Genomic DNA, 21,238 nt, shown 5'->3' with positions numbered 1-21,238 from the left:
TATTCATGTTTGTACACGATGGCTCCGTACTTGGTCTATCCTGCAGAGGCCGGAGGACAGGGACCTTTTTATGATGGCGTGTACACGGCTGGAGCGTTCGGCCAGGGTTTTTTTTTACCCTCATGGATGGCGGTGTGATCTACGGATAGGATCTACCGCACCTTAGCCTCGACATGATTTATTTTCTTCGATTTGTACCGAATTATTTTCATTCTTCGGGCACTCTCGACTTTTTGGCTATGTGGATCTAGCTACGCAGAGGCCGGGCTTTCTTTCGATGCGATTGTATCACCTCGATATATCTATTCAATGAAATGTCCTTTATCGAAAAAAATCAACAGTTGGCACTACCGCACTAGATAATAGCTAAGATGAATAGATTTTTAGCAATACAATGCACCCTTAGCTTGGCTTACCTTACTCTCAGATTAACTATCAATACTAGTATACTACAACAGAAAAACATGCATAGCTTTCCCATTGCAGTGTAGATTTATAACCACAAAAGGTGACATACATTCCTTTATGTAATGAGCCAGCTTTAGGTGCTCTATAAACATGGCCAAAACTTTGAATGCTCCTTTTCAATTCTACCAAAAGAGATGTCAATGCTTGTTACTGAAGATCCGCATAGCTAAAGCCTTAGATACTGTACAAGAGAATGCACTTAAGACGACAGATAGACTGCCGGGAGGGAGTTTCTCCCGGCAGATAGAACTGCCACAAGAACGGCTGCCGGTGATTACTTGTCCCGGCAGATAAACTATTCCCGGCAGTTTGTCTGTCCTATCTGTTTTATTTGCCGGCAGTTCTATTTCTCTCGGCAGATTGATCATGGCATGGGAACTACAGTCACCGACAATTAAACTGCCGGCAGAACCTTGTTAACCCGGCAGTTAACATGCCATCACATTGATTTCACTAACAAAATTTTCTACCCAGCTTATCCCTAATTTATACATACCACTTCTCAATCAAAGTTACGTATAAGCCACATCCAAAACCTCAAGCTTCATTTGATAAGCGACCAAATACATGTTTCTTGATACATTAAGGATGTTGTGCCACAAAAGGAAAAAAAAGACATGTTTCTAGATGTGCTACAAAGCCAAAATGAGCATACATCGGCTTGTGTGCTAAAATAACCACCAAAATGAGCAAAAAAAAAAGTATGGATGCCTTGCAGATCTTGCCAAACCTCCAACACCTTCAAGATCTTGTCAAACCTTCAAGAGATGTGTTCAAGGCCTTGTTTATAATGCTAAGCTGAAAAAAGTGAAGTGAAGTTTGAGGTTAGTCCAAAGTGCATCTGCATGCTAAATAGTCTCTTGCTAAATATAAATATGCAATAAAGGCACAATCTAGTTCTTCTATCTATCAGAAAAAGAACAAGAATGACTCTTAAGAGAAGAGGAGGGGCAGCTCGGCAGCAGCACCACCACCATCAGCATAGCGTGCAGAGGAGGGTCAACAAAGCAGAGGACAAGAAAAGGAGTAGCATCAGCAGCAACACATCATCAGTCTCTCCACTCGCCATTTTAATTGTTTGTTCTTATTCATGCTTGAAGAAAATGAAGTCTTGGACCAATTTAGGAATAGCTAGCTGCACATAGAACATCCCCTAACACATGATATAACCAAATTTTCTTCTACTTCCCTAAGTGTGTAACATGCGAAGAACTCAGAACTAAAATTCAGATATGTTTCAAGAAACCCATGTCCATGATTGTTTGATTTAGGTCATTCACTTGTCGTCCATCAAACAAAATCAGAACTTAAACATTATTTCACATATGTGGAAGAGCTAAACAGTAATAGAGCATAAAAAAATGTACCACACTGTACATCTGTGACAGCAGATCCAACATTGCTCCTGTCAAAATTCTGAAGTCCTAGAGGCAATAATCGCTATCAGAGTTCATCAAAAAGAGTACACTGAAGCAATGAAATTTATTAATAAACAATTAACTATAATTATTACCGACTAATAACATGTTTCAAATGGCCAACCTAGAGTACATGCACATATATATTTGTTAACCTTTTGGCTACATAGCACATTAATAACTTCCGTGAGATAAAGAACATTTAGAGACTTATCACCTCATTATTTCTTCTAACACTGTCGGCTCTTTTTCTTCCATCAGTCATCCATGTCACTTTATCCTCCCTGGGTCATTCTTCTTTTCGAAGATATTCACCTTCACACGAGTGCCGGTTTTAGAAATCAGCACACGGATATCACTCATGCTTGTCTTTGCAAAGATTAAAGGAAGTACGGAAACTACACAAAAATAGGAGACGATGCCTGCAGCTCACTTATAGTTCGGACTTGCTGTCCTATATCTTCTGGACAATGTATATGGCTCAGATATGCAAAACACTACCAGTTCAACTATTTCCCATCAGTAGCATTTGAAATCTAAATTATGTAACGGTCCTGTGTAACTCTAACAGCTAACATAAACCTTTTTTCTATTATAAGATATTACAATAATTTTCAGTCCAGTTCTCCCTATTGTAGGATTATCCGTTTATATACTTACTACTGTAGGATTATTTGTTTATACATAAGTTAATCTATAAATAGTATTCAATTTTGTTTCATGGACATTTTTTAACTCTAATAAATAAAGTGAAGTAATTGCTCCATTTGTTTTTCTTTTAGCCTGAGCGATGCGTTTTTTGTTTGTTTTATTTGACGTCATGAGGGCCTGCAGAGCGATGCGTGCAAGCAGCGGGCCATCAGAAAATTGCACCAATACTGACCGCTTGGCCAGCTAGTTGTCCTTTGCTCGAACAGATGGGCCAGCTAGTTGTCCCATGCGGTAGCCGGACCGGGCATATCAAGGCTAATGAACTCTCTAGAAATTTATTGGGACGAACAAGCTTCAAATTGAACCAGACAAAACAACAGTGCAGTACAGAATAAAGGAGATGCATATCACCTGAACATGATGCAAACCAGAATATAACCACCAGAGAATAGTGCATCAGGCTCAAATAGGAGCTCCACTGCAGACATCCACCCCTGTAAACTTGCTGCTCCTCAGATCCAATAACATCCTCTCCCCCACATGCACATAACAGTGTAATGGTTTAAAATATTAGACAGGATTTGTAAGCAGAAAATTGGACAAAGAACTTGCCTTGGACTAAGCAACGTGCTCAAAGTAGAGGTGCTTGAAGTAGAAGAAAGACCAAGTATGTGCGTTATGGGTTTTTAGTTGCCTGAGTGGAGTAGTTCTGTAAGGACGAGATGAAGCAGCGGTGCAACCCCTGCGCCAGAATAGCTAGCTCGAGGTCTCCGCCCCAATTGTTGCAGTTAAGTGATTTGGTTTCCCCAAAAATTGTGTTTTCTAGAACCTATGCACAAACAGTTGTGGTTCCTTGATATTTACACTTAATACACCTTCCTGTTATAACTGGTCTAAATAGGCACAGTATTCTTTTTGATAACCTGAATAGGCACAGTAGATCATCTGAGAAATGCCCCAAAGCATCCAAAATTTCTAATCATTGCACACTTGACTGTATTTAGGTGCATCATCCCAAAGAAACTGAATGTATTCGTTAATTTGATCTATAAGTAAAAACAATGCAGAAGTGGGAGAGGGTCAATCTGTCATACAGTCATTCATCAAAACCAAATCAAATACATTGCATGAGAGATGACCCCAAGCTCCTGGACATCAATTCAATTCAAATGTTTTTTCTGGCTCATACAATCGATACATACATCATGCTGCCAAAAAAAGAATGCATCATGAGAGGCTTACCTTGCGATGGATTTTTCTAGCTGGTAGTCAGTGGAGGAGAGAGCCAACAGCAGGAATGGCTCTTGTTGCAGCCGCCAGAGGAGCAAAGTAACAACAGGCGATGGAGGAGGCTTAAGAGCTGGCCGATCTGGGGAAATGTTGGCCTCGATATCCTGGACAAGGAAGAAAAAGGCCGGCGACCTAGGGCAAGGACGGGGATGCTCCGACGCGGTGGTGCTGCAGCGGTCACGGGCCGTGGCGCAGGCTAGGCGAGGCGTCGATGACCAGAGTTGCGGGGTGGAGGCCGTCCTTGGGCGCAGAGGCGGAAGGAGGTCGAGCGGCGGACCAGCGGCGAGGCGCTCGGCCGGTGAGGGCCAGCAGCAGGGGTGGCGCTGAGGATAGGCCGCGACGATGACGCCATGGGGGAGTGGCGCGTGCTTGCTGCGCGTGAGCTCGTGCGCGGACCAAGGAGCAGAGGAGCGGCAGTAGGCACGGGGAACAGGCGGCGCTCGGCATTGACCTTGGCGAGGACGAGAATGGTGGCAACCTGCGGCGGAGGGAGTCGGCGGTGGAAGTTGCGGTCGTGGGCGGAGGGGCTCGGCGGCGGATGGCTTGGTCGTAGGGCGGCGGCGGCGGCGGCGCGGTTGGGGAGGAGGGTTGGGGACGAGGGTTCGATTTGGGGAAAAATTGGTCGGGGCGGCGGCTATATTTGGGTTTGGTGCGAACGTTTTGGGCTTCTTCGCGCGCTTGGCCCAACAACTTTACGTCTCCCCCCACGGGCCTCCCGGCAGACTGCGTGCCTGGGTTTAGTTGTGCCGGCAGATAGAGTGACCTTAGTTATTGCTGGCAGTGTGCACGCCTTCTTGTATTTACTTCTCCCGGCAGTTTATCCGTCTTTAAGTACTTCTGCCGGCAGTAACACGATCCCCGGCAGATGGTTTGCCCTTGTTCTGACATTTCTCCCAGCAGTTAATTGCCCCCAATCAAGTGTTGTGATGTAGTGTGTGGCGTGGTCATTCCTTTTCAAGCTCCTTAGACATAAGGGCTTTGCAAACCGGTGGTGCTATGTTACTGCAATCTACTAACTTCTTATGATTGGAGGCCAACATTGCTCACTAAGCATTTGGACTTCACTCACAGAGAAAATGCCAAATGCAATAAAGGTATAATCTGTCTCCCAGAAAACAAGTGTTGAAAGTGTGAGGCCCAGAGCAAACTTCTAAACCCATATTTCTCTAGAGTCGCTGTTAATATGATCTAGAACTGTCCTGGCATGCAAATCTTTTCACACAAACTACTTCCCCGTCACCGAGCCACTAAGGCATGTGAGGCCCTTTGGATTATCTTGTTATTTCAAAACTTGGTTATGTTTTTCAGTGAAAACTGTAAAGCTTTGATATTTAACAGACAGTACCATTCACCTTACTGGCTTCCTTTTTCTCCGTCCAGGACCCCTGCGAGAAAGAGGTTCCTGTAATTCACCGGCGTATCCTGTGTCTAGTGTGTGCTTGTTATTTAACCTGTCCTAATATATGAAGGAAAAAAATCATGACGATATTCTATGATAATCAAGAAAACCACTCAGTGCTCAAGTGGAAGGAAGCATACCTGAGGAGCGTGCTCAATATTTGCCTTTTCCTAATGTATGAGAGAAAACTGTCAACAACAAAATTATACAGTAATCAGGGAAACCTCGGTGCTCAGGTGGAAGGGAGCGTACCTGAGGAAATGAATCTGGACCATCATCCTCTCCGAAGTTAATATTTTGGTAATAGTTAAACAACAATTGAGATATATCCGCAACCTAACCAACCGATTAGGAGTTGATGAGCATAATTGTAGTTCTGGCCTAGACCAAGTGATAACTCCACAATAACAGAAGAAACTAAAATTAAAATGAAAACAGGAAATAATAACTTTGGCAAGAAGAAACTTGTGCGAGATTTAATAAATGTGAAAAAAAAAACTATGACCCAGAATTGTAATGTACAAGTTTCTTTTGTTTGTAACGGGTGAAAAAAAGGTATTAACAAATAAAAACTTGACTGCAAACTAGATGAAACTGTAAATGGTTAGCTATTGATATAAATAAATTATAGGGTCCATATGCATATGGATCATGCAAACTTTAGTTCCAAGTATACAGAAAAATGAGAAATATGGCGGGTACCAATTCTAACTCCTGATGTCTTAATATGAACTACTTTAGCCAAACAGGTTTACCTTAACCCAGTCATCACAAAATTCAGAAACTGGCGGGCGGTAAAGATTCACGTGACCATCAACAGTACAGACAGCCTGGTGCACATGAGAATGAGAATCGCACCGAGCCTCTTTCTAGCCGCCGCCTCCTCCTCCAAGAAAAGCTAGGGTTCGTGCCTCTCGTCGGCTCCGCCGCAGGTCCGCCTCGTCTCCGGTGGCCCTAGGGCCATGGGGGCGTGGTGGATCTTGGCAAGGGCCGCCGGGAGGGCTCCGTTGTTAGTCGTTCCTTTAAAATTTGTTAGGGTTTGTGTCCTACTCAGGAAGACGAGACGGTGGCGGCTCCCTGAAGATGGAATAAAAGTCTCCCCGCCTAGTCCCCGTTCCAATGGTGCGTCTAGCATCGTTGGTGAGCATGTGGAGGTGTGTCTCCGGCGGATCTATCCTCGGTGGATTTGCTCGGATCTGGTTGTGGTTCGTCTATGTTCGTGTGTCTTCAGGTTGGATCCTTTCGATCTACGTTATTCTCCATCAGCAGCGGTTGCTGTTCTGGTGCGCTGGTCCTACGGGGCCTTAGCACGACGATTTCCCGACTATCTACTACAACAAGTTGTGCCCGACTCCGGCAAGGGAGGGGTGATGACGACGGCGCGCCTTCGGCTCGTTTCAGTGATTGTAGTCGTCGCTAGGTGGTCTATGAATCTGGATGTAATTTTTATTATTTCTAGTGTTCGTTGTACTGCCGTGATGGAAGATGAATAGATTGAAAGTTTTCTCGCAAAAAAAAAACAATACAGACAGCCAACAAACAACTGAAATAATGATCCATTAAACAAAAATATTAGGCGAAAAGATGAATACATGAATCTAATATATCAGTCAACAGAAATTACCCAGAATTAGGAGCAAATCCTTGTTGAGACCAGGAAATTGACCGTGCACATGGTTCAGTATCACGTGCTAAGGACCACTAGTAGAAAAAGGGTCAAATGTGAGACACATTAGTCCCGGTTTGTAACAGAACCGGCACTAATGTGTCCATTAGTGCCGGTTCCAACGGCTAGCCGGGAGGAGCACTTTAGTACCGGTTCGTGGCAAACCTTTAGCACCAGTTCGTGCCACGAACCGGTACTAATGAGAGTGGTGGCAGGATGTTGTCAGAGTGGGGCCCTTCCAGCACCTTTAGTACCGGTTCGTGGCACGAACCGGTACTAAAGGTCGTCCTATATAAATTCTTCGTCCACCCGCACTCTGTTCTTCCCCCTTTCCCCTCTCCCTCTCTTTTGTTCTTCCCTTCTTCCTCTCGAGTTTATCACAAAATTTGCCCCAAATTTGTCAAGATTTGCAGGCCCTCATCCATTCAAATGATCACCAAGGTTAGCAACTTTGTCCTTTCATCTCTCATTGCTAGATTAGCTCTTGCATTGGTTTATATAGTGATTAATTGTGGGTTTTAGTAATTTAGGAGGAATTATATATGGTAGTATTTGATTTATATGCAATTTGAGGTCAAAATAACACTTAGTTTGCATATGTAGGTGTGGTTTACTTAGTGCCTTCTAAATCTCCGTCGTAACCACCGTCGATCGCCCGCACCGTCCCGTCGCCGGCACCACCTTGTGGTGAGCCTCTTGTTCATGAAATTTTATATTAAAAAATGATGTTTGTGTGATTTGGATATATAGTTACTCGTATAATAATTATCTTACCCGTACGTTGTTTGTTATACATAGTGCCATGGTTTTGATATCCGTCCCCGTCGGCCCTCGTCCTTGTTATGATTCGGATGTGGTATATTCTCTTTTAAAACTATTTGTTGCATTTAGTGTTTATGACAAATAATTATGCCCATCAAGTTGACATAGATATTTTTATCTAGGAGGTATGTGAACCGGAAATTCCAACCGACCCTATTGTCGAGAGGTTAAATTTAGTTGAAAGAGAAAAAGAGTACTTGAAAGAAAAATTGAAAAGAATTGAGGGGGAGAAGATGAAATTGGAGTTGCATGTTGCCGATGTCGTCGATGATCACAAGATCAAGATGGAGAAAATGCGCTTGAAGATTAGAAAGATTAGAAAATATGCCATCGATAGTGAGGCTTGGTATCATTATGCTGTTGGATCAATTGTTACCTTAGTTGCGATCTTGATCGCATTTGTTGTTGCATTTAAATGCTTTAGCTAGAGAGTTATTTGTTTGTTGCATTTAAGTGTTGTATGAACTTTATGTATGAACTTGTATTAATTTGGTCTATTCGGTGTTGTGTAATGAAGATGAGCTGGCAATGGATGTACGATGACCGATGCTCTCCCCAGTTCGTTGAGGGCGTGCATACTTTTCTGCTTGCGGCTGAGGCAAACAAGCGGGCGGATGGTTTTATGCCTTGTCCATGTGCTGGCTGTAAGAATGATCGCAATTACTCTACGTCAAGAACCATTCACGTCCACCTGTTTGAGTCCGGTTTCATGCCCCACTATAATGTTTGGACCAAGCAATGAGAAAGAGGGGTTATGATGGAAGACAATAAAGAAGAAGAGGACGACGACAGCTATCCTGGCCATGGGTTCCCTAAATACGATGATACAACAATGGGGGAAGAAGCTGAGCCGGTAATGCGGGAAGAAGCTGAGCCGGCAATGCGGGAAGAAGCTGAAGAAGAGGCATCAGATGAGCCCGTTGATGATCTAGGTCGGGCCATTGCCGATGCAAAGAGAAACTGTGCAAGTGATTTGGAGAAGAAGAAGTTGCAGCGCATGTTAGAGGATCACAAAAAATTGTTGTACCCGAATTGCGTAGGTGACAAGAAAAAGTTGGGCACCACACTGGAATTGCTGCAATGGAAGGCAGAGAATGGTGTATCTGACAAGGGATTTGGAAAGTTGCTGGTAATGATAAAGGATATGCTTCCAAAGGACAACGAATTGCCCGAGAGTACGTACGAAGCAAAGAAGGCTGTCTGCCCTCTAGGGTTAGAGGTGCAGAAGATACATGCATGCCCTAATGATTGCATCTTCTACCGCGGTGAGTACGAGGATTTGAACGCTTGCCCGGTATGTGGTGCATTGCGCTATAAGATCAGCCGCGATGAGCATGGTGATGTCGAGGGTGAGCGCCCCAGGAAGAAGATTCCTGCCAAGGTGATGTGGTATTCTCCTATAATACCACGGTTGAAACGTTTGTTCCAAAACAAAGAGCATGCCAAGGCGATGCGATGGCACAGAGAAGACCGTAAGAAAGACGGAAAGTTGAGAGTACCCGCTGACGGGTCGCAGTGGAGAAAAATCGAAAGAAAATACGGAAAGGAGTTTGCAGATGACGCAAGGAGCATATGGTTTGGTCTAAGCGCAGATGGCATTAATCCTTTTGGGGAGCAGAGCAGCAACCATAACACCTGGCCTGTGACTCTATGTTTGTATAACCTTCCTCCTTGGTTGTGCATGCATGAAGCGGAAGTTCATTATGATGCCAGTGCTCATCCAAGGCCCTAAACAACCCGGCAACGACATTGATGTGTACCTAAGGCCATTAGTTGAAGAACTCTTACAACTGTGGAATGGAACAGGTGTACATGCATGGGATGAGCACAAACAGGAAGAATTTGACCTAAAGGCATTGCTGTTCGTGACCATCAATGATTGGCCTGCTCTCAGTAACCTTTCAGGACAGACAAACAAGGGATACCACGGATGCACGCACTGTTTGGATGACACCGACAGTATATATTTGAATAGTTGTAAGAAGAATGTGTACCTGGGACATCGTCGATTTCTTCCAAGCAGGCATCCCGTAAGAAAGAAAGGCAAGCATTTCAAAGGTGAGGCGGATCAGCGGACGAAGCCTCACCACCGTGCTGGTGCTGATGTACATGATATGGTCAAGGATTTGAAGGTGATATTTGGAAAGGGTCCTGGCGGACAACCTGTTCCAAAGGACGCTGACGGACACGCACCCATGTGGAAGAAGAAATCTATATTTTTGAGACATGCCATATTGGAAAGACCTAGAGGTCCGCTCCGCAATCGACGTGATGCACGTGATGAAGAATCTTTGCGTGACCCTGCTTGGCTTCTTGGGCGTGTATGGGAAGACAAAAGATACACCTGAGGCACGGGAGGACCAGCAATGTATGCACGGAGAAGACGGCATACATCATGGTCATGCAAGCTACGCTCTTACCAAAGAAGAGAAGGAAATCTTCTTTGAATGCCTGCTCAGTATTAAGGTACCGTCTGGCTTCTCGTCGAATATAAAGGGAATAATAAACATGGCAGAGAAAAAGTTCCAGAACCTAAAGTCTCATGACTGCCACGTGATTATGACGCAACTGCTTCCGGTTGCATTGAGGGGGCTTCTACCGGAAAACGTTCGATTAGCCATTGTGAAGCTATGTGCATTTCTCAATGCAATCTCTCAGAAGGTAATCGATCTAGAAATCATACCAAGGTTACAGAATGATTTGGTGCAATGTCTTGTCGGTTTCGAGTTGGTGTTCCCACCATCCTTCTTCAACATCATGACGCACGTCCTAGTTCACCTATGCGAAGAGATTAACGTTTTGGGTCCTGTATTTCTACACAATATGTTCCCCTTTGAGAGGTTCACGGGAGTCTTAAAGAAATATGTTCATAACCGTGCTAGGCCAGAAGGAAGCATCTCCAAGGGCCATCAAAATGAGGAGGTCATTGAGTTTTGTATTGACTTTATTCCTAACCTTAAGCCGATTGGTGTTCCTGAATCGCGGCATAAGGGCAGACTGGATGGAAAAGGCACGCTAGGAGGGAAACAAATAATATGTATGGACGGACATTCTCTCACTGAAGCACACTACACAGTTCTACAGAATTCCGCCTTGGTGGCTCCGTATATGGATGAACACAAGAATTTGCTACGCTCCAAACACCCGGAGCGGTCTGATGACTGGATTACACGTGAACAAACCAGGAGTTTCGCCAGCTGGTTGCAGACACGTACCATGCATGACACCTCTATTGAAGATGACCTGTACTTGCTGTCCCAGTTACCATCTTCGAATATAATGACTTTCAAAGGGTACGAGATAAATGGTAATACATTTTACACGATCGCCCAAGATAAGAAGAGCACCAACCAAAACAGTGGTGTCCGCTTTGATGCAGAAACCAAGACGGGAAAGGAAACATATTATGGTTATATACAGGACATATGGGAACTTGACTATCGACGTGGTTTAAAGGTCCCTTTGTTTCAGTGCAAATGGGTCAATATGACACGAGGCGGGGTAACGGAAGACCCGCAGTACGGAATGACAACAGTGGATCTCAACAATCTTGCGTATGCAGACGAACCATTCGTCCTAGCCAATGATGTGGCACAGGTTTTCTATGTGAAGGACATGTCTACCAAGCCAAGAAAAAGAAAAGATAAGGAAGCGAATGCATCGTACGATGAGCCAAAGCGGCACATAGTTCTTTCTGAGAAGAGAAACATCGTGGGAGTGGATGACAAGACAGACAAGTCAGAAGATTATGAAAAGTTTGATGAAATTGCTCCATTCACAGTGAATATTGACCCGAGCATCCCGTTAAATGACGAAGATTTTCCATGGTTACGGCGCAAAGGGACACACGCGAAGAAAAAGTTTCACACCCAAAGATCTGGGATGTGATCGGCTTCACTAGCTATCATCACTTTCTTCTGTGTTCCGCACCGAGAGGGGAATCTCTGTAATAGTTAGGGTAGTTATGTGTTTTGGCATTTGAAACGCGAAGAAATTTTATGTGCAAACAAATTCACACTAATTTCAAATAATTTAAATTTTAAACTTTCAAATTTGAAAACTACGGGCACTAACAGAAAAAATAGCAGAAAAGAAAGAAAAACTATAGCTGAAAAGGAAAAAACTATATAAAAAAAATACTCAAAAATAAATAGCAGAAAATAAATATAGCAGAAAAGAAAAAACTACTCAGAAATAAATATAAGAAAAAATAAAGCAGAAAACAAAAAAAATTCTATTTTTCAATCGTTTACAAAATGACCGTGAAATTGAAAATCACTACAAAATGAACTCTGAAAATGTTGAATTTTGGCCAACTAGATGAAAAACTACTCACAAATAAATAGAAGAAAATAAATATAACAGAAAAGAAAAAACTATACAAAAAACTACGCAAAAATAAATAGAAGAAAATAAAGCAGAAAAGAAAAAAACTATAAAAAAAATTGGGGCGCTGCCCTGTGGGCCTGAGAGGCCACAGGTGTGTAATTACAGTCCTTAAAGGCCCAGCAGACTCACAAGGCAGCGCGCAGAGTTTAGGGCCACAAGCCTGCTAGCTATATAGAAGAGTTCGAAGTGGTAGCCGTGGCTGGGTTTATAAACCAGTGCGGCTGCCCTTCGCCCGGCGAGGTGGGACTAAACTTGGGGTGGCAGCGCGACCCCTTTAGTACCGGGTCGTGGCACAAACCGGTACTAAAGGGGGGGCCTTTAGTACCGGTTTGTGCCACCACTCGGTACTAAAGGGGGTCGCTTCCCGCCGCTTGGCCTGGCCAAAACAGGCCTTTAGTACCGGTTGGTGGCTCCAACTGGTACTAAAGGTGCCTTCTATATATACTCGACTTATGAAATTTTTATTCATTCTCTGTTTCCGTCGTCTCCGTCGCCGTCGCCGCCCCCGTCCTCGTCGCCGCCCTCGTCTCCGTCGCCGCCCCGGACCTGCCCCCGTCCCCGTCGCCGCCCCCGTCCCCGTCGCCGCCCCCGTCCCCGTCGCCGCCCTCGTCTCCGTCGCGCCCCCCGTCCCGTCGCCGCCCCCGTCCCCGTCGCCGCCGTCGCCTCGCCGTCGCCGTCGCCCCGCTGTGAGCTCTCCCCTCTAACCTCTCTCCCTCGCCCCCGGCGGCCACCATGGGCGCCGCCCCTCCCGGCCCCGAGCACACACACACACAAGCGCATGAATTAGTATATAATTTAGATTATTTAGATTATTATTGTTTTAGTTATCAAAACACACACACACACATACAAGCATGAATTAGTATATAATTTAGATTATTTAGATTATTGTTGTTTTAGTTATCAAATTTTTTTATGTGGAACACACACACACATATGTATGAATTAATGCATGTATATATTAGTATATACGTCTTTTGTATGTTTAATTAGTTTAGATTATTTAGATTATTATTGTTTTAGTTATCAAAAAAATTTATATGGAAATTAGTGTCTAATTAGTGTTTAATTAGTATGGAATTTTTTTTATGTTTAATTAGTATATAATTTAGATTATTATTATTAGTATATAATTAGTCTTTACTTAGTATGGAAATTTTTTATATAATGTTGTTTTTCAGTTTTTTAATGGATGTATAGAAGTTGTGTTTTCTGTTTTTAGTGTTAGATGCTTAATTAGTATGAAATAGTATATAGATTTTTGAAATAGTAGAAATATTAGTAATTTTAGTTATCAAAATCCAATCATTAAAAAAATATTACTTTTTGCGGGCATATAGCTAGTATTTGTTCTCGATGATGCCCGGCCCGCATCCTCGCCGTCGACCCGTCCGCGACGACGTCCAGCCGACCCATGTCCGGGACTGGGCTCCGCCGGGCTGGCACTGGGAGGTGTTGCCTGGAGGGGTGCGCCGCTTGATGAGGAACCCGGCCCCGGGTCCCGTCGTCGACCCTGATCTCGTTTGGTGGCGTTCGCGTGGGCCAGTTTCGGCGCAGAGGGACCCGGCCCCGCCGGAGGTGGTACGTCGCCGTGTCAGGGAGGAGGACGAACACGTCCATCGCTACATGGTTGCGTTAGAGGGCGGCAGGTTCTCCAATACCTGGCAGTATCTTCGGGGATCTCGCTTCAGCTATGATCCTGTGAGGGTTCCTTCTCTTTGGGTGTCCACCGCCCGCGCCGCAGGAACCGTGAGTGTCCTAGATTCTTCTGTAGTATTCGATCTTTAATTAGCTAGCCAGTGATGTACTATTCAATATTATATATTATTCGAGACGATGTATTCGAGATTATATCTATTATTCTAGACGAAGTATTCGATATTATATCTATTATTCGAGACGATGTAATTTGAATACTAAATTGTTTTATATTTCTTTTGAATTAGTTAAATAAAAGCTATGGCAGATAATACCGACAGAGAGGGAGAACAGACCATGTTCGATATGATACGCGGGCCAGATGATGATCAGAATGAAGAAGATTATGACGGCTCCGAATTTCTAAACAACACCGGAGAGGGTGATATGATATTCGATCGCGACGACCGAATTGATGAAGTCATGAACTACGATTATGACGATGACGAAGAACATGTTGATCCTGAAACAACAAAGACCGGCGAGGTATATATATTTATATAAGCAGGTATCTGGTGATCATCACATGTTTTAAATGACTTGAAGATATATTAACGAATCGATCTTTGTTCTTTCAGCCATCCGGATCGAGCAAATCTTCAGGCAAAAGGACGAAACGAGGCCCGAACAAAAAGTTGAAGGAGGGCGTAAAGTACAATATCGAGGCAGTCAGACCTAATGGCGAACCATTAGCGCCTAAAAGATTGCGGACAAGTTCGTTCATCAGTGCGGAGTTCTTGTGAAGGACCAACTCCCGATCTCCCTTCAAGAATGGAGAGAGCCAGCAAAAGACAAAAGACAAAAAGGCAAAGAGGACGCTGCTCCACGTCCAGATGTTACTTTTGTCGACAAGAATCAAAAAGATCTGCTTTGGGATACTCTAATGGAACATTTCACCCTACCAGATCATTTCACAGAAGCAGATGTGCAGAAAGTCAAGGACGCTGCTCTTAGGAAGATGGCGGTTGCATTCAAGAACCACAAGAATCGTGAATGGGACAAGTACGTCAAGGGAGGAAGGAAGACTCCAGTATTCGAGGGAACACTAGAGAACCAACATGCTCATTGGGACGATTTCGTGAAATTTAAGGAGTCGGAATTAGCTAAGGAACGGTCGAGAATAAACAAGAAGAATGCCGAAAAAAGGATAAGTTCCATAAGCTGGGGCCAGGTGGCTATGCGGTGGCAATGCCTAAGTGGGATAAGTCTGAGAAAGAGATGGAGGATGCAGGTGCCACTCCGGTTACTAAGAGCTGGCCCCCCAGGGTCAGGACTTGGTTCTATGCGCATGGGGGGGAGTTGGACCCGAAGACAGGCAATGTTTCGACGAGGGCAAGTCTGAAGGGAGCCGACGATGCGATACTTGTTGCAATAGAAGAGGCACGATCGGGGGTGTTCCAGCCCAACAGAGAGAACGACGAGCTTACGCGTGCCCTGGGAAATCCTGAACACCCGGGAAGAACACGAGGCAAGGGCGCTATTCCGTGGTATGAGGGGTTTTCAGACTGGAACACCGACTACAGAACCCGTGCGAGAAAGAAGATTGCGGAGGAGAAGAAGAGGAAGATGGAGGAGGAGCAGAGGAAGCGGGACTATGAACGCCTTCAAGGCCTAGAAGTAAGTCAAGCGGAATTGGTAGTCAAATTCCAGCGGCAGCAGGAGCAGATCGACTCACTTACCCAGCAAAGGGGGTCTCAGCAGCTGCAGCAGCTAGCGAATGATCCAGCATTGGATAGCACCGCCCCATCCATGCCGAGAAGCAGCGTGGGTTCTGCCCCGGACGACGCAATGCTGGGTAGATACCCCGTGGATGACATCACGGAGAACACTAGCTGCGAGCTACACATCAAAATGAAGAACATATCCATGAAGGTGGCGGACGCCGTTGCTTTTACAAATCCCCCCGAGGCAACCTTCCATTGCAACCCGATTCCAGCGGGCTATGCTCGTGTCTTGGTTGATGAGGTGGTGGACCCATATTCGGAGCTAGAGCTTGACATTCCTGGAGGTGACGACAAGCGCTTTCTCGGAGACGCCAACCATCGTATCATCCTATGGAAAAAGGATTGCATCATCTTTTGAAGGCCACCGACACCGCGTCAGCCGACTCCTCGTCGAAGTCCGCCACCGAGTCAGCAGTCTCCCGCTCCTGCAAGTCCACCAAGTCCGGCAAAGTGTCAGGCCACTCCTCCTCCAAGTCCTGCAAAGTGTCAGGCCACTCCTCCTCCTCCAAGTCCGCCACACCGTCAGACGTCCACTCCTCCTCCAAGTCCGGCACAACCTCAGGCCACTCCTCCTCCAAGTCCGGCACAGCTTCAGGCGGCCACTCCTCCTTGTCCAACTCAGCCCCGTCAGCCGTCTCCGCCGCCTCAGCAATCACAGAAGAGACACCCCGCAGCTATGGTGCGTAGCGGTACGAGTCGAGGTAGTACAGGAAGTACAGGCGGAGGCAAGCGATATAAATATGGTCCAAGCCTCACGCCTCTTCCACAGAGGGCTTATGACAGGTCCGAGGAGGAAATCGCAGCCATATCAATGTCCGAGGTGGAAGCCCATTTTGCACCGAAACCGCCAACGCCGCCAAGGGAGAAAGTGCCTGAGGAAACGATTGACCACTTCATTCGTATGGCTCAACCACCAGCTCCCAAGCCTGTTGACACAGACTATGAGCGCCACATCAGGAAGTTAAATCGAGCACGTCTACGTAAGGAGGCGAGCTCGGGATCGAGCAAACAATAAGCAGCTGTCAAAAATGCGGGAAAACCATTCCCCAGCTGGGAGAACAGGCGGCGCAATCGATCCCCTCGCTTGTTGTGCCAACAACACGTGACAGTACGCGCGCCCAATATTATTGTGGGCAAACAGTTTACGTTTCTCAGGTGGGCAATGTGGTAATAACGGAGGACCATATAATGTAGGCTGAAGTTCTCAAAATCACTGTTGGACAACTCCTCGAGATCGAGCCCATGCCTGTGCTTAGAGAGAATGAAATAAAACGGAAATATGTCCGGGGCCAACCTTTGTTCGAGCCAGACAAAGTCAAGAACCTCCCAATGAGAATGTATGAATTGCATCAATGGTACATGAACATTACCAAGATTTCCGATCGATTGTCCCTCATGGTGAATGTCAAGGAGGGGCATTACTACCATGAGAAAGCTGTGTCCGTTGAGTATTCTGAACTGTTTCAGTTATACAATCAAGACGCACTCGACAAATCTATCGTCAGTTGCTATTGTCTGTAAGTGATTTCTTTCTGTAATTTAAGTCTCAAGCTAGCTGTAGTGATCCTTTTGATCAATCATTACCTGTAATTATCCTCACTATATTCTTTTCTGTGGTATTATATGCAGGATGAAGATGTATAAAATGAGAAAAGGTGGACGCTATGGCATTGGGTTCATTGACCCAAACACCGTTAATGAATACACATGGAATATAAATGCACGTCATCAAAAGGCCGTAGAGGACAGCATGCTAGAGTTCTTGAAGCGCCTCAAATACAATGAAAATATACTACTTCCTTACAACTTCCGGTGAGTCACACTGTCTTGTACTACAAATTCTCTGTTTTTGCCTACTAGCTAGCTACATATTTTTGCTTACATATGCCCGCTTAATTAAGACATGCAAACGTGTGTGCATGCAGATTTCACTGGGTCTTGTGTATCATTAAAGTTGACGCCGGAACAGTTAAAATACTGGACTCACTACTCAAAGAAAAAACTGACTATAACATCTTGTTTGGGATAGTCAACAGGTAATTTCAATCATTATTAACTATATATCTCGGCCTATTTAGTTCGTCATTTCATGATATGAACTATTTAATAACCCATTTATTCATTTTCTTTGTCGGCGGGCAGGGCTTGGACAAGGTTCATCAGCGTCACGGAAGGCGAATGTAAAGAAAAGCTTAAATGGGGAAGACCCAAGGTAATTAATTAAGTAGTACTAGCTAGCTAGCTAGCTGCCATCTTTTTAATTATCATGTTTGATTAATTATTATCTGATCAAATTTCATTCTCGTAAAGGCCCTGAAGCAGGCGCAGGGGACTGATCTGTGTGCATTCTGCGTTTGCGAGAACATTAGTGCTGAGCCGATTAACAAACCAATAATACTCAATGGAACAATCATTCTTCAAGAAAAAACATTAGGCAAAAATGCAGTACTAATAGCTATACTAAACAATCAAGAGCAGGTATCACACGATGTTACCCTTACACAAATTCGTCTGCTTGCAGCCGGTCACCACTGCCAGAGCAAAGGAGAGAGCACCAAGCACTAAATAGAGACACGGCTTTACGCCGGCCTTCTTCATTTGCCTATGTCCGCGACGCCGTTGAAGTATGGGTGCACGAAGAGGACGACAAGCGCCAGTACTACATCCCAACGCAGCCGAGGGGGGCGGACAGATTTGGGGAGCGGGCAACAGCACCTCGCTCCGATGGTGACCGTAGACAGCCTGCACCGGGGCTGCTCCTTCCATGGGCGTCGCGGCCGCATGGAGCTCCTCCTCCTCGCGCAGCTCTGCTCCATCGGCTGGACTTGATTTGTCGGTGTGCGGTGTCGCCTCCTCGGGCAGAACTCGGCCGCTCCAGAAGTGGTGGTCATCCTGGGCGTGGCACCGTCGACGGGTCGCGAAACGGGGGAGGAAGGTGATGGCTGGGGGATGGTGGGAAGCTGCTGCTGTAGCACGGGTGGTAGGAGGAGGTGAATGTAGAGAAGGTAATGGTGGAGGTTGGCACGGGAACGGTGGAGGAAGAAAGGAGCCCGATCCAGATCTAGTCTGCTAAGGAGGAGAGATAAGATGTGCGGAAGGCTGGGCTCCATGCTAGGGTGGTGATCGTGAGTGATGGAGAGGAGGGGCATAGGGGAGGCCATGGCTGATCGGGAGGTGTGGCCGTGGTGTGGATCCGAACCGGAGAGGGGGTGAGAGAGAGGCATGGACAGGGGAGGAAAACAGAGATGGAGAGGTGGCAGTCGGCACCGAATGCATCTGGGAACCTTTTCGTGGGCTGGGAACTGTAAACGCACGGGCCGAGCTGGCTCCCTGACGGCTTGCCAGCCTACTAACTGGCTCTACTGGGCTATAAACAAGGACCATGGTCCCATTTTGTCTATATGAGGAAATAGCTATGCAACAGTTGAAATGAAGAAAATCGAAAGAGGGAAAGTATAGGGACCAGATCTCAATGAGAACATGTGGCTATGATTGCCGCCTCCACAAGATTGTTGCATAGGTTTGCTTTTCCATATATATATATATATATATATATATATATATATATATATATAACGTGTACAATGTGTAGTATCGTAAAATACCAGCAAACGAAAAAGAATTAAAATTGAAACACAAAATTAAATGAAAAAGAAATCATAAAACTAAAACCCCCCAAACCTTATAGGCCCCTGGAGCTGGCTCGTGCCACGTGGTTTCCCTTTAGCACCGGTTCGTGCTGAACCGGTACTAAAGAGGGGGGGGGGGCTTTAGTGCCCACACTTTAGTGCCGGTTATGGAACCGGCACTAAAGGGCCTTACGAACCGGTGCTATTGCCCGGTTCTGCACTAGTGGACGTTGGCACTAAACTTGGTTCAAAGAGATCTGCAAATGTTGAGAAGATTTCAAATGAAACAAAAATTACTGTTTTTCAATTGTCGTGAAGTAGCCGACTTCTTAAATGTCATCCAGATACTTTCACTGTAGTCCGTCCCAAACAAGTGGCATTTCCACTTCATTAGAACAGCATACTAGCATATCCTATTCTCACTCTAATATCGATGCTAACAAATTCTTACTACAGAACAGCTGAACAATCTTCAATATTTCGGACAGATTGAAACAAGTTGGTATATTAATCATCATCATCATCATCATCCTTTGGAGTTGGGCAGTTGGCCCTCGACGATCTCAACAAAAGCACTCACTGAATTCATCGTTTCAAAGCGTCAAGTTGCTCACGATGTGTCCAAACTAACACTACGAGTCTTGAATTCTCACAAGCATTATACTGACTATGCAACCATAATCAAAAGACTCTCAGTATGAAATAATTATTTCACCCCATTGTGCCAATCAAACTGCATGAGCACTCTTCTAACATGTACAATACGCATTCAACATAGGACCTACCTTCCCTGCTAACCACTCCAATGGGAAAAGGGTCCCTAGGGCGAAGCACAAGTGCTGCTGGGTTCTGGAAGGAAAACATAACGAACGCAAGGTCAATCCAACAGACAAATTATCATAATGCCTGAGAGAGGAAGTGAAGGCAGTACAATAGGGTGCTGAAATTGCTCGTACCAGGATAGTGACGATGTGGCCAGAGGCAACGGCCACCAAGTTGTCACTTGACCAGGTGATGGCATCTGGATAGGACGGGGAGGCAATCAGGGTGGTGGCCTGGTAATGCGGAGCCATGGCGCCGATGCCGGAGAAACCTCAGAGCATCAAGCCCTGCAAAACGCATGCCATATGATGATGACTTGCATTCATATAGTCCAGAATCACCTGGAGCTGATTTCATGCTCATCGTAAGCTTAAAAAAATGTTTGCGCGGACAGGGAGCGAACGATGTTACGATAACGGCTACGGGCTAGGTTGCACGTGCGGGCGGCGGGCGGCGCTGCACAACCGGTCTCCGTTCTCGGCCCCCGCCGCCCCCCGCTCTCCGGTGCCACCTCCGCCGCCGCTCGCGCAGAGAGAGAGAGAGAGAGAGTAGGAGGGGCAGGGCATCCCGGGGAGATAGATGAGAGGAGGCACTGACCTACGACCCGCCGTCGCCGCCGCCGCCGCCGCCCGATATGATGCCGCCGAGAGAGAGGGAGATTCGGGGGAAGGTTTTGTTTTTACGAAAAGGCCATCAGTCAATTAGAAAATTCGAAACAGAGCCGATCCGTGTGTGGTATCAGCCGGGTGGCTCATTCCACCAGCTTGTCTTACGAGCCGTACGATCAACCCAAGTCAGCACGTCTAATTTATTACGTCCATCGCGTACTGGAGCTCCGCGCGACTCGTTTTACCTATGGCTCGCGTTTACGTCGTGACTTGCAGCTCCGTGCATCCCCAGCTAGTGTCACCGCGGGCGTCGATCGACTGTAAAGACCAACAGTTGAATGGCTTGTGCGTACGAGGGCACACGTGCTACAAGCCGAGACGACGATGTTGTGAGGGTGGTCTCACTGCTACGGGTGTCGGTGTTAGGCCGTGAGTAGTGTTGCGACGCTGGACGGCGACGGCAACCCCACTGCATGCTTCGACGCCCGCGGTGATGTTATGAGACGTGCGCCGCGACAAAGGCATGTTTGCTTCAATGATGTTGTGACGACAAGTCTCGAGGGCCGCGATGCTATCGTCACGGCGTGCTTCGAACGGCTGTGGTGTGCTTCAATGGCTGCGGTATGCTTCAACAACTGCAGCGACGCTACAATG

The 21,238-nt window shown here is 45.9% G+C and overlaps 1 protein-coding gene and 1 long non-coding RNA gene across 4 annotated transcripts; both read right to left on the bottom strand.

Moving 5' to 3' along the window:
• Nucleotides 1-987: 987 nt before the first annotated feature.
• On the bottom strand, nt 988-4,420 carry LOC123110167 (uncharacterized). Of its 3 annotated transcripts, none has more exons than XR_006453195.1 (4): nt 2,949-4,420; nt 2,104-2,201; nt 1,836-1,892; nt 988-1,266 (listed from the first exon to the last, which is right to left on the bottom strand). It is a non-coding gene; the product is annotated as an uncharacterized lncRNA (long non-coding RNA). The 3 variants fall into 3 exon arrangements; XR_006453193.1 differs by having other exon boundaries at nt 1,836-1,884; XR_006453194.1 differs by lacking the exon at nt 1,836-1,892.
• Nucleotides 4,421-5,175: 755 nt separating this feature from the next.
• Nucleotides 5,176-20,254, bottom strand: LOC123114568 (uncharacterized). The gene is made up of 9 exons (XM_044536072.1): nt 20,111-20,254; nt 19,940-20,003; nt 19,376-19,411; nt 6,851-6,917; nt 6,760-6,769; nt 5,982-6,056; nt 5,479-5,562; nt 5,367-5,396; nt 5,176-5,283 (listed from the first exon to the last, which is right to left on the bottom strand). Exons 1-9 carry the CDS (start codon nt 20,225-20,227, stop codon nt 5,176-5,178), a joined length of 591 nt encoding a protein of 196 aa, XP_044392007.1. The 5' UTR covers nt 20,228-20,254.
• Nucleotides 20,255-21,238: the final 984 nt, after the last annotated feature.

This window comes from Triticum aestivum, chromosome 5B (assembly GCF_018294505.1).
Source record: "Triticum aestivum cultivar Chinese Spring chromosome 5B, IWGSC CS RefSeq v2.1, whole genome shotgun sequence".
Lineage (NCBI taxonomy): Eukaryota > Viridiplantae > Streptophyta > Magnoliopsida > Poales > Poaceae > Triticum > Triticum aestivum.
The sequence above is the reverse complement of the archived record's forward strand: the minus strand, read 5'-3'. Positions and strand labels throughout refer to the sequence as shown.

What these genes read in the sequence shown, in the direction of transcription:
- LOC123114568 (XM_044536072.1), bottom strand. Translation starts at nt 20,227, where the DNA reads ATGGCTCCGCATTACCAGGCCACCACCCTGATTGCCTCCCCGTCCTAT. An exon ending in GCCACATCGTCACTATCCTG is followed by an intron (nt 20,004 to 20,110) that starts GTACGAGCAATT and finishes TTTTCCTTCCAG; the next exon opens with AACCCAGCAGCACTTGTGCT. An exon ending in GTCCAGATTCATTTCCTCAG is followed by an intron (nt 5,397 to 5,478) that starts GTACGCTCCCTT and finishes CTCATACATTAG; the next exon opens with GAAAAGGCAAATATTGAGCA.